Source organism: Mustela lutreola, chromosome 10, assembly GCF_030435805.1.
Source record: "Mustela lutreola isolate mMusLut2 chromosome 10, mMusLut2.pri, whole genome shotgun sequence".
Taxonomy (NCBI): Eukaryota; Metazoa; Chordata; class Mammalia; order Carnivora; family Mustelidae; genus Mustela; species Mustela lutreola.
Window position 1 is genome coordinate 97843869 of NC_081299.1, and position 12765 is coordinate 97856633.

General features: G+C 35.8%; 1 protein-coding gene across 2 annotated transcripts in view; it reads right to left on the bottom strand.

Annotated features, from left to right (window-relative positions):
• Positions 1 to 227: 227 nt before the first annotated feature.
• The window catches only part of TRIM33 (tripartite motif containing 33), a 114357-nt gene continuing 101819 nt past the window's right edge, over positions 228 to 12765 (bottom strand). The window contains exons 14-20 of one of the 2 annotated variants that reach the window (XM_059135301.1): positions 12279 to 12438; positions 10751 to 11100; positions 8662 to 8785; positions 6552 to 6626; positions 4736 to 4888; positions 3290 to 3340; positions 228 to 3210 (exon numbers count right to left, since the gene is read on the bottom strand). In XM_059135301.1, the coding sequence (XP_058991284.1) occupies positions 2998 to 3210; positions 3290 to 3340; positions 4736 to 4888; positions 6552 to 6626; positions 8662 to 8785; positions 10751 to 11100; positions 12279 to 12438 (1126 nt within the window). In that variant the 3' untranslated portion in view covers positions 228 to 2997. The remainder of the gene's footprint in view (positions 3211 to 3289; positions 3341 to 4735; positions 4889 to 6551; positions 6627 to 8661; positions 8786 to 10750; positions 11101 to 12278; positions 12439 to 12765) is intronic. The other variant, XM_059135302.1, reaches the window with a different exon arrangement.

Here is a 12765-nt window from a genome sequence, read left to right on the forward strand (position 1 = left end):
CAGAAAGTACCTCGTTGATTCCAAAAAGAATAATTTCAACAAGAGAGCTAATGCCTTATTATCTCTGTGGTAATGATTCAATGTTTCTATACATTGAATGTATATGTATTCTATACATTGAATGTATTCTATGACCTACAATCTAACCATACTTTGGGACATGTACATGCTTCACCTTGCAAAACAATTCCTTTACTCAGTGAATTAGCTGAGCCAAGAGCTTTAAAAAAAAAAAAAAAAAAAAAAAAATTTTAGGCCACCGTAAAAGACGGAGGAACACTTTGTTTTTAGTGTTCTGATGGGAGATCAGAAATGAAGTATTGCGAAGTTTTGCAAGTTTTTAAGTTAACATTTAACATCTCCATGTCTAAAATACTGTCTTTTAAATAAAGAAAGAGTATTAAACTGCCTTTAGGAATTGACGTTAAATGTTTGTTTTTTTGAAATATAAATTAATAGAAAAACATAAAGACATCTGAATATCAATTTAAGCTTTTATACTTTTTCTAATGGTTATATCAGATAGTGGCTGAACAAATCAGCTTAGGAATACACGGATCAGTGTACAAGAAAAAAGCTTCCATGAAACCTGAACTTGCATTTAAGGGTAGTTTGTTGATAGCTATTTACTTAATAGTAAATTCTCAGTAGTAAGAATTGTCTTCTATTAACAGAAATGGAGTCTATTAAATGTTGACAGTAAAGTGGCTTTTCCAAAACCAATCTTAAAAGAAAAAAAAAATTTTCACCTAACATAGAAATATCTTTAAGGGAACACATTATTTTTTAAGGCCCTAAATATCAAGAAATAAATATTAAAATTTAATTTCTCCCCCACTGGTAGAACCTATATAAAAGACTTAATTAAGAATCATGAAAAGGACTCAACTGAAGAACAAGTGTAAAATATTAGAAATAAATGGCTTGACAAAAGGAAGTTATACTGCTACTCTTCACTTTCCCAAATATGCCCTAGATATGTCTGCTAAACTCAAATCATAAATGTTGTGGGAAAGAGGGAAATGCACATAAATAAAGGATTATAAAACGATTCTCTCCCTCTTTTAAGAAAATTCTTCTTAGATATCTGAAATGTGAGTAAAATGATAAAACAGTTCGGTGTAAGTTTTAAAGCTGAACTTATAACAAAACTGAAAGAGAAGCTAAAAGAAAGTCACAGAATGAAGTCAACAGCAGTAATAAAATCAACAGCACTTACGTACACCATCAGAAGGCCTGATTAATATTCATGTTTACCCCCCACGCTTGTTAAGAAAATAAAAACAACCCAAAGGAATTTGTATAATAATTTCTTTAGAGCACTTTATTTGATTCAATATGCACTAAAAAATATTTACCTCAGACAATTATGCCAAATAATTTTTACTGAGTAGTCTACTGTCTGAACTGCAGAAGCCGAAGTTTTAAAAAGGCAAATGATTTGCCACAAATCTGCTGACGTCTGAAAAATATCTAATGGCAAGTCTTCTATTTTGGTCACTTTTATTCTAAGGTGTCCATACAAAAGTAGGACTAAATTTTTTAATCCAACAAAAGAGAAGCCTGTACACAGTCTAGAACACACATCTTGGATCTGAGCATCACAAATGAAGAGAAGAAAAATGAAACCAAGCCAAGGTGGTTTATCTGCCTCAGGGGCTGAACTCAGGGTAGTAAAGGTGGGTTTACTCCAGTAACCATTCAAGTGGGGATTGGCTCATTTTCAGGATTTACTTACAGGCCTCTTCTAAGTCCGTTAAGCCCCCAGTCCATGCAAATGTCCCACTTGGTGGACAGATGAGTAATCTAACCCCACCGGGTTTATTTCAATAGTTTGATATTTAATAATAAGCTGCTTCTGAAGATTTTCTGAGAAGTCTGTTCTCTATTAAAATAAGATAGAACCTCAAAATATGAATGTGAACATTAGAAATAGACAGCATATATTACAAATCCATTCTTGATAGGAACATTAGTAAGAATACACATTAGCTTAAAAAACAGGCTCAGCAAATGTTGCTGATCTGCCAGAAGTTTTAGTTCACTATTTACAAATAAGACAAAGTGAAATACAGAAAATTTTACACATTTGGTAGTTGACAGATTACTGTTTGCCAATAGTGGTCTATCAGAAAACTGATATGAAGGAAGACTGGATAAGAGCCAGTTGTCACCTTCTCAATCAAATTCAAATGTACAGAAAACTAGATTAATTTTAAAACGAACATTCTGCCTTTGATGGGAATAACTGTATGATCAGATGGTCTGACTGGGAAGTGCAATTGTGTGGAAGTGTTTTCCTGGAAATGACTACTATAAGATCTGCCACTGAAAAGTTACTGTATTTATTTCAGCAGACCATTAAAAGTGATTAAATGATGATCACTGATGTTTTCTAGACTCTAGGTATAAATAGAAAATAAAACTACTGTTGAGTTCTTTAAACCAATATAAAAACTAAGGCCCAACAGCATCAAAGTGAGAAAAAATGTCATGGCATGATTCAATGCACATCTGCACTGACATCAAAGTGGAATCTGAGCAACTCTGATTTTAGCTAGAAAACAAATCAGTATGTATGTGTGTGGAAGGGGAGACGTGAAAGTTGTTTTTAGTATCTGTGCACTCCTGTCCAAAGAAACAATTTATCAAGCGACATGACCCTCAAGTATGTACTTGTACGCCCAGCATCCTGCACCAATCAATACCACATGATCACCAACAACTGCCATTCTAAAGAACCATCCTCTTTAGTTACAGAATCTTCAAATCATTTCGCTTTTGCTTTTACTTTTAAAGTTGCAAACAGAGTTCTCTCCCCCTTTCTTGACAAGAAGTGACTTCTGTCCATTACTTCAATCTAATACTGTGTAAAAGCTATCAGCTTCTTCAAGGAGGTGCCCACTGTAGGCAGGATATTCCAGCAACACTTAAATAAAAGGTTTTCTTTTCTCTCTCTCTCTCTTTTTTTAAACAATTATTTAAGTTCATGTCATTTTACTTTATATGTACTGGTCTCTCATCTGACTTTAGGCGTTTCCTGCGGGGCTGTATAAAGTCTTCATCAGAGTCCTCAGTTACCTCACCATCATCCTCTTCCTGCTCAAACTCTGGCAAAGGTGCGAAGGTCCTGTCTGAGTAGATCTCTGTGAGTTTATCTTCAAAGTACAATGCAACTGCTTTCCCTGCCTGAGCTACTTCTGAATCAGCCTGCAAGCAAAAGATAGGAATATTCACCTGTTGGTAATGCATATTCCTTCACCAAGTTTGCATGGTCTGAAAAGCTTACCTTCAAATTAATCTCTTGTGTTTCTGCATAAACTTGAACAACTTTCATCATCTAAAAAGGATACCAGAGTCAAAAAAAAAAAAGGGAAATTATAATCCTTTCTAAAGTTATGAAACTGCATAGGATTGGCGACGAAAGTCAGCCATACTAGGGGGAACAAATTGCTATAACCAGATTAAGTGCTTTCTCAAATTCTACAGAACATGGAACCACTTTCTTTACAAAGTTCTGTTACTAAACCTACTGTGAAACCTCAAGAATGCTTTCAAATTCTATATTAGTAAGTCAATCGGAAATGGCGGCTGACTGAATACATCAATCTCATGAAGACAAAAAAACTAATCATATTAAGAAATGTTGCTTTTTAGAAACTGCCAAACCATCAACAAACCACTTAGAATTCTATCTGTATGGCAATTTGTTAACCATAAATTATTTAATCATTGCTAAAGCAGATAAAATGTGTCTTCTTCCTTGCAGATGTTAGCTACAATTCATAAAAGCACATTTGTTTGAAAATAATCTAACTGGATTAGAAAGTAAGACAAAAAGTGGAACTATATCAATTTTAAGTTCAAGTGAGTAAGGTTTTACTATACTTTCTGCAGTATATTGCTACACTATACTTTTAACCTTAAGGATTTTTTTCTCCAAATATTAAAAAGGTCATCTAGATGCTTCCAGAGTTAGCTATGAGTATATGTTAAATGATTTGATGTCCTTTTAGTAATAGTCATATGGCACCAAATTTCACCAGTAATAAAGATATTTTACTATTGAGCTTTCTAAAGGTTTTGTAGATTCTTATCTAATTCCATTTTCTTCTCATAGAATAATGAAAATCTTCTCTAACAGTAAGAGACTTGCCTTTTCTCAAAGAAAACAAAACAATTTCCTTGAAGAAGTGAGTCATATAGCATATTTTTCCTCAAGGAGAGCCCATCCTTATCCTCAAAAAAAATACACAACCGAAGTTAATAAAAGTCGTATTGCTGAGATTAGAAAACTCAACATCATATACTCTGGGCTACTATTCAAGATGAGCCACCAGAAATTAGTTTATGATTTCAGTATTCTACATTTAATAGGTTAACATTATTAACCTACGTTAATAATAAAATCAAAAGAACCAGTACAAGTGCCTTTCCTAAATGAACCCCAAATACAGACTATTTAATAATCATTTTCCATATACTTAACTACAGTCTACTCTCTATACTTGTATATCTCAACCCTCAGCTTCAAAAATATACTCCAATTATACACAATAAACTTTCATTAGAGCTGTGGATGCAATCAAATTTTACTTTTGACACAACTGCAGGAGAAAAAAAATTTTTCAATCAAATTAGAAAAATCTCTTAGCAGGAAAAATATAATAAAAAATAAACAAGCAAAAACCAAAAACTAATAATCCAAGACTTTATAGTTTGGAAGCTAACATACTTCATTAAACCTTTCACAGTTCTTGAAGATCAAACGGACATCAGCCACAAAGTCATCTGGGGTTTGGTAGTGTTGGGAATGTTTTTTCTGAAGCTTCTTTTTCACGGTAGATAAATCCATTGGTTTCTTTATAATTTTATAGTAGTTTGGTATCTAAAGAAACAAATAAATAAGGATAGCTAAGGATTCTCCAAAAATACCAAACTGTTTTATTTGAAAATGTACAGCATATATTAATTACTGAGCCAGCTTCTTGAAAATTTTAGGTATAGTGAAGGTATTTTAAATCTTATGCCCCAATCATTTATCATAAAAACCAAATCATATTCAGAATCTGTGGCAGTCTTAATGGTTATGAAGGCTTCAAAGCTCTATCTGTGGTAAGGAGATTTGGAAAGAACGCGATCAGCAAAGCTAGCCAACATTAGTGTTAAGGACACATCTGGCTCATCAGAATACTATGACACCTGAAGAGTTTTGTTTTGTTTTTTAAGAAAATATAAAAACAAAACTTATTATTATTATCATTAGAATGTTGTCTTTTAGAGGCTATAACTTTATACCACAAAGGACTCTGGACATAAAACAACAGAGGAAAAAGAGGATAAATAACACAAGAAAAATTTCATTAACCCTTTAATGATCATGCCAGAGAGTGTTCTGGCCCCAACTTTTAGCCAGAAAGTTGTATTCTCGAGAAACAATTGAACTTGGAGAAGCTATTTAAACAGTTCACAAAAAGAAATATTTTAAAGTTATTTTCTACTGTAAAATCCCTATACTTGAAGACAAACTTCCTAGTATCAGATGGTTACTATTTGTATAAAACATGTTCCTGTGTCTAGGGCTTTTGTGCTTTAAAATTCCTTTCTGAGCCTACCCAGTAAACAAGTCGACTATTTAATATTCTATTACAGGCCTGGCATTCAACAATGTCTTAACTCAACAAATGATGGTGAGCAAATGTATATAGCATATTCTCATTCCATTCATGAAGCCTGAGCACCCATGATATTCCTTTTCCTATGGGACTTTAGAGCTTTTATTCCTAACAAAAAGTCTTCTTTAAGATAATCAAAGAGCACTGACTTGCAAAATTTCCAGTCCTTTCTTAATCTAGACTGTTCATAAAGAGGGCTTATCTTCATAAGATAAGAACCAGTGTGAAAGCTTCAATTTTACATTTTTAATCAAATTAATACTTACATAGAGATTGTTTTCTCCCCAAGGTACAGAGCCTAGAATCATAGAACTGGAATTTTAGAGATATTTCAGTCCAGTACTCCCACTATATGTTTAAAAAGGTAAAGGCAGAAAATTAAGAAATTTGCCCAAAGTTTTAAGGCTAGTTAATGGCAGAACTGGGAGAAGTTAAGTATTCCAACTCTTAGTCCAAGATTCTTTCCATTACATCTATATCCCTTATGTCCATTTTAAAAGTGAAAGAGAACACAGAAGTTAAATTCATTACTTTGTCATGACAGCAACAAAAACTTTTAAAAAACAAAATGCAATATTTGACAAGTGAATCACACATCCATAAGAGCCCTAATAAAAGTATGGATTAATACGTACTGACATTATCAGGTACTGATAATTAGCAGGTACTATGCTAAAACGTTCTATAAAGGTCTCCTATGTGTTCTTGGAATATCCAAAATGGGGTAAGAAATAGCATTCGAGAAGGAAACTTGAACCTTGGAGAGGCTGAGATTATTCAAGAAGACTAAGATGAGAAGCCTTAAGACCAGAGCCAATACTCTCAAGTCTTATACCAAGCTTCTTCACTAGGGAGGTCATAAAGTAAACAACTCACCGAAGCAGGAACCGGTTCCTGGAATTCAATACTTAATTCATGGCAATAGAGATAAAGCAGAAGTCGTTCACATTTCTGGACCAAAACAAAGAAAGGAAAACACATGAAATGTTTATTCCCCTAATAAGATATTCTTAAGAGAACTTTATCACTACAAAGCCTTATTACAACAAACTCAATATATGCCTCCTATATACTGACTTATCTAAATACACATACCCAAAGAAAACCATCTTGTTTCCCTTGTTCCCATTTAGTTGTTTGGTTTTTTTTAAAGATTTTATTTATTTATTTGACAGAGAGAGATCACAAGTAGGCAGAGAGAGAGGAAGGGAAGCAGGCTCCCTGCTAAGCAGAGAGCCCAATGCAGGGCTCGATCCCAGGAACCTGGGATCATGACCTGAGCTGAAGGCAGAGGAGTTAACCCACTGAGCCACGCAGGCACCCCTCCCATTTAGTTTTGAGACTACCTTCTGTTCTACTTTTAAAGAATATATTGAAAATAGAGGGCGGCTTTTGTTCTTAGATGATGACTAAGGTAATTTATCTACTACTGACTATTTACAGAGATGGAAAGGAGTCATAAAAGCAACATAGCATTCTGTGTAAAAATTCATAGATTACTAGGTAATCCTCTAAATCCTAGTAATTAGGATTACCTAGTAACTTTTTTTTTTTTAAGATTTTATTTATCTATTTGACATAGAAATAATGAGAGGGAACACAAGCAGGAGGAATAGGAGAGGGAGAAGCAAGTCTCCAGCTGAGCAGAGAGCTTGATGCAGGTCTCAATTCCAGGATCCTGAAATCATGACCTGAGCTGAAGGCAGATGCTTAACGAGTAAGCCACCCAGGCACCGCAAGATTACCTCGTTATCTATAGTAATCTATAAACTACTGCCTTTGCTATTCTCTGATGCAAGAAGGACACATATTATTCTTTCTTTTCCTGAAATGACGCCATGCAGGTCTAAAATTAAATACAAACTATGTCTTCTCAATACAATTCTAGAATTTTTTATACAGTCAAAAGTAAACTGAAATGCATTTTACATTTATAGTTTTCATTTGCTTAAACTTCTTTTAATAGAAGTCAGTACACGCTAAACAGATATTAGAGGGGGATTCCGCAAGTACATACACCAGATCGGAGCCAAACTTAACTGTAATGACCAGAGAGCTTTTGTTTTTGGAGAAGAGACTATAGACCACATCAGCAGAAATCTGAGTGAAATGAGGAAAGGATTCTGGATTTCATTTTTTTTTTAAGATTTTATTTATTTATTTGATAGAGAGAGATCACAAGTATGCAGAGAGGCAGGCAGAGAGAGAGAAAGAGAGGGAAGTAGGCCCCCTGTTGAGCAGAGAGCCCGATGCGGGACCCAATCCCAGGACCCTGAGATTAAGACCTGAGCCGAAGGCAGAGGCTTAACCCACTGAGCCACCCAGGCGCCCCTGGATTTTATTTTTAATGACAGAAAGCTATTACAGGAAGTGACAGACATGTTTATATTTTTTAAAAAATATTATGTAGGAGCGCCTGGGTGGCTCAGTCAGATGGGTATCCCACTCTTGATTTGGGCTGAGGTCGTGGTCTCAGGGTTTTGGGATCAAGCTCTGGGTTGGGCTCTGCATGGAATCTGCTTCAGATTCTCTCCTCCCTCTTCTTCTGCCCCTCCCCACATTGTGCTCTCTATAATCTTACAAAAAAAAAATACTACATACAATACAGAAAACTACAGTATAAAGAGTCAAGAGTAAACTCAGGGAGTCTGAGTGAAGTTTATTATGACAGTGCAGATGAACCACCATGATAGCTATCTCAGAAGGTGATGGTGAGGACAAGTAAGCAAATTGTATTAGGGTCATTCCTGATCTTTCACTAGAAAGGCTTGTGCAACAGAAATAAATGGTGGTACCATTTAAAGATGGGAAATACCGGAGAAGAGCGCAGTTTTTACATTGTTATTTGCTTATTATTTATGTTTTTCTGAAATCATGCTTTTGGTTGGGACATGTTAAGTATGAGGAAGCTGGATGTAAAGTCTCCAGTGTATAGCCAGACAACTACAGAATCCCTAATAATAAATCCAACTTATATGACACTTACCCTTTGGTCCACGGGGCTTAACCCTTGTGCAGTTTTCCCCTTCTTACTATGTTGCAAATTATCACAATCATATTCAACTTCTGGTTTCCCAATATCTCTGCAAAATGTGCATATCCAGTCCCCACTAAAGAGAGAAACAGGCAATTAGTCCCTGTAATTATAGTAAAACGCATGCTAGAGAAGCTAGTTCTCTGGAAGTAAGTCTCCAGTTTTTCTTTCCTTCCACGGTTTTTGAGGGGAAGAAAGGCTGCATTCTTGTCAAATCTCAAAGTTGTCTGATAAAAGCTTCCCAAAATTTTTCCCGGTCTTCAATTAATTACTTTCTAGAACACTTTATAAAACTGTAGCCCTGCATTTCAAAAGCAATCTCTTCATAACACCAAGTTGAGGGTTAGTACTTACAGCAGAAGACGGAATGTCAACCCCATTACTATCTCACAATGACCCCACGCTCACAGAAAAGTAAAGAGTATGGGTTACGGAACTCCTCAGGTATCCCATATTGGTATGGCATGTATTAAATATGCCAAAAATAAAACAATTCTTCTCCATGGCCAGTCAAAAGCCAAGAACACATATCTCCATAAATACAAACACATGTACATATACCCCTTAGCCTTTAAATTTGCTCAGTCTAGTTTGTTTACATCAGGATTTCCATCAAACCATAAATTCTAGAATGGTTCATTTCCAGTAATTCTTCCCTTCTCTCCCCCACCATAAAGAAACTCTAAGTCTTGAGACCATCCCAGTCTTTTCCAACAGTTCCAATTCCTTCCAAAGTATCAGCCTTTGAGAGGAAGCATTCAGTGGCAAAATTCTAACATTCCAGCAGATGTTACTACCCAAAGGGAAGAAAAATATGAAAAGCCTTAATTACAACATTAAAATGTCAATGCTTTTTTCTATAAAAGATTAAAATAAAAGAAGGCCCTTGTTACATCTCTGGCAAATGACTGTACCTCTCTTAAGACCTAGGTAAGAGTTATGATTCTTCAGAAAAATATTCTGGCACTGTTTATATAGCCAGTATTTTTCTAATCCAAAAGGGTGAATTATTCAAAATGGGTAGCATTTACTCAACTGAAATCATTGCTTCAGTTTACTCAATTCACTGCTTCATTTACTCAACTGAAATGTGAATGTTTTATCTACAGGCAGGAAAAAGTTGGGCTTTCCCAAGAACACTATTTATTGTCACTTAAAAGGGTTATTTGGAGGTAAGGATTTGGGAAGAGGGAAACTGGTCTACAAAATCAACTGGAGACAAAATAGTACGAACACAACTTGTTAAATGAGAAATGTGCACACAGTGCTCCAGGCTGGCACTACCAATGAACTGCTTCCAGGGGTCAAGAGGAAGCAATACCTAAAAATATTCAAGCTGTGAAAGCTTTTTTACAAAGTACTTTTCCATTTAAAATGCCTTTCAAAAGCTTTCAAACTTCAGAATAATAGGTTCTAGGTAAGACACAACAGAGCTGTCTCCCACCGAATAGTATTCTTTTTTTTTTTTTTTTTAAATATTTTATTTATTTATTTGAGAGGCGAAGAGAGAGCATGAGAGGCGAAGAGGTCAGAGGGAGAAGCAGACTCCCCATGGAGCTGGAAGCCTGATGCGGGACTTGATCCCTGAACTCCAGGATCGTGACCTGAGCCGAAGGCAGTCGCTTAACCGACTGAGCCACCCAGACGCCCCCGAATAGTATTCTTAAGTGAAATTATTGTAGACCCTATTAAGATTGACGGCAATAGGTAAAAAATTCAGCTTCAATAGGAAATTGACTAACTTCTCCAACACCCCAGACCTCTCTCATAATTTAGAGTTTTATCTACTTTACTTATACTAAGTATAAACTGAAGGCCAGGAAACAGTCTACTTTTTACCATTCATACACTACTTAAATCTTGGACATTTCACCATTCAGCTATCAGTTTCTCTAGAAGGTACTATCAAAGGAATAACAGGCTCCCTATTTTACAGAAACAGTATGCGATGGTTAGGAAGGCCATCTGCAGGGACAATTTTGTTTGTATTTTAGCCTATAAAAATAAACAAGCACAAAAAAATCAACTATTTCACTGGTACCTTGGAAAGCTAAGAAGTGTTGGAACATGACAAGTTAGATGAAAGACCTTTGGACATTTTTCACAGCACAAGAGATCCCCTCCATTTTGGCAGACAGCACACCAGTCTTCATTTGGATCATCATCTTTGCTACTGCCATCTCCTCCAATCCTTGACGACCTGTGTATGAGGCTTCGAATTGGGGACTTTCCATTAACAAGGCTGCTGAGCCCTGACTGTTTGCAGCTTTCATTTGTATCTGCAGGTTCAGTTTTCACATGGTTTTCCAGGCTTGCTAATGCATCCAACTCACTCTCTAGATGCAGGTTGGTTGAAAGAGGTGGTGTCAAGCTACTCTCAGGACTGCTCAACTAAAACAAAACGAGGACAAATTCTTAAACAATCATTTAATCCTTAGTGTATGCAGTGTGCGTGTAACTTAAGAATTATGTCAATACACATATACATAACTTAAAATTAATTTGGAAATGACACTAGTGACAGAAAGGAAAGAAAATAAATCCAAAATTATTAGGCATGTTAATTTATGATTTTATAGCACACTCTAATATTGGTTCATTTGGATAATAAGAAAATTAATCAAACTGTTAAACACACTGATTGTAAAGTGAGCATAGGGTTATACTTTTCCTACAAAGAGCTGATTATGATACCCTATTTTTCACCCAAGAATCTGTTGCACAGCTTTTAAGAAATGTTATTTTGCCTACCTATCATCATTTTACTAAAGTAAGAAGATTGTGAAAATGGTAAAGAAATCTTTCACCACCCTTCTGCACCCAGTTTTCTGCAAGCACTTTCTAAATCAGATATTGGATGATGGGACACTAATCCAAATACAAGACTAAATCCCTTTGCTCTCAAATGTACATATACTGTGTTATATATGCTAATACTCCAACCTGAAATGTCTATACGCTAACCAAGTATAAAATGACACCCACGCCTGGGCAGGAAGAAAAAAACAAGATCAAAATTTACTGCTGGAGAGTGGGGGGTGTCAGCACAGGAGGAGGAATAGGAGGCCTTCCTTCATTCTGTATTATAAATTTTATAAAATGTTCTACCTGAAAAACTCTTAAATGGTTAATAATTCATAAGCCAAAGGCAATCTTCCCATCACACCACTCTTTGATCATTAAACTTCTTTCACATCAGCAGTCCCAATCCTGAACTCACAGATCCAGGAAAACAGTAAAGGATCTTTTGTGGCCTGAGACTGTTGAGATGACTAATGAAGTCAAAACAAAATAGAACCCAATTTAGAATCATGGCAAAAATACTGACCAATAACAAACTAAAAGATCATTTCAAAATGAATCCTTAATACAATTAAACATTTTATGACAAATTACAGCTGACACTTAGATGAAAAACTTGAATTACAGAGAGATTTGGATTATAACAGACATAAATATCCAAAAATAAGTAAGTGTCCGTAGAACCACTATTCAGTCTAATATGCAGAGATGGAAGAATCCATGAAATGGCCTCCTTGAATCCCTGACAGGCTCTAGTGGGAGCTTACCATGCAGGCACTCCTCCTGCCGTCCTCTGTCTTTTCTTGTTTCACAGCTCCTGAAAAGCTACATACTTCATCTTCAGTCCCAGGTTCTTGCTTGACCTTCACTTGATCAGACTTGAAACTAAGACCTGTCTTCTCAGCAGTTCTTCCTGATGACCCACAGCTAATAAAAAACAATTTAAAAAGTCAAATGTGCTTGTATAATATACATAAAATCAATTATATGAAAGGTAATATTCATTAAAGTGAAAAGAACCAACTTTCGAGAAGATAAAGACACCTTATAATGCAGGTAAAAGAAGTGTGATATAAGCATAGCTTCAAATTCTTTAAAAACGTAGATCAGGGGCACCTGGGTGGCTCAGTGGGTTAATGCCTCTGCCTTCAGCTCAGGTCATGATCCCAGGGTCCTGGGATCGAGCCCCGCATCAGGCTCTCTGCTCAGCAGGGAGCCTGCTTCCTCCTCTCTCTCTGCCTGCCTCTCTGCCTA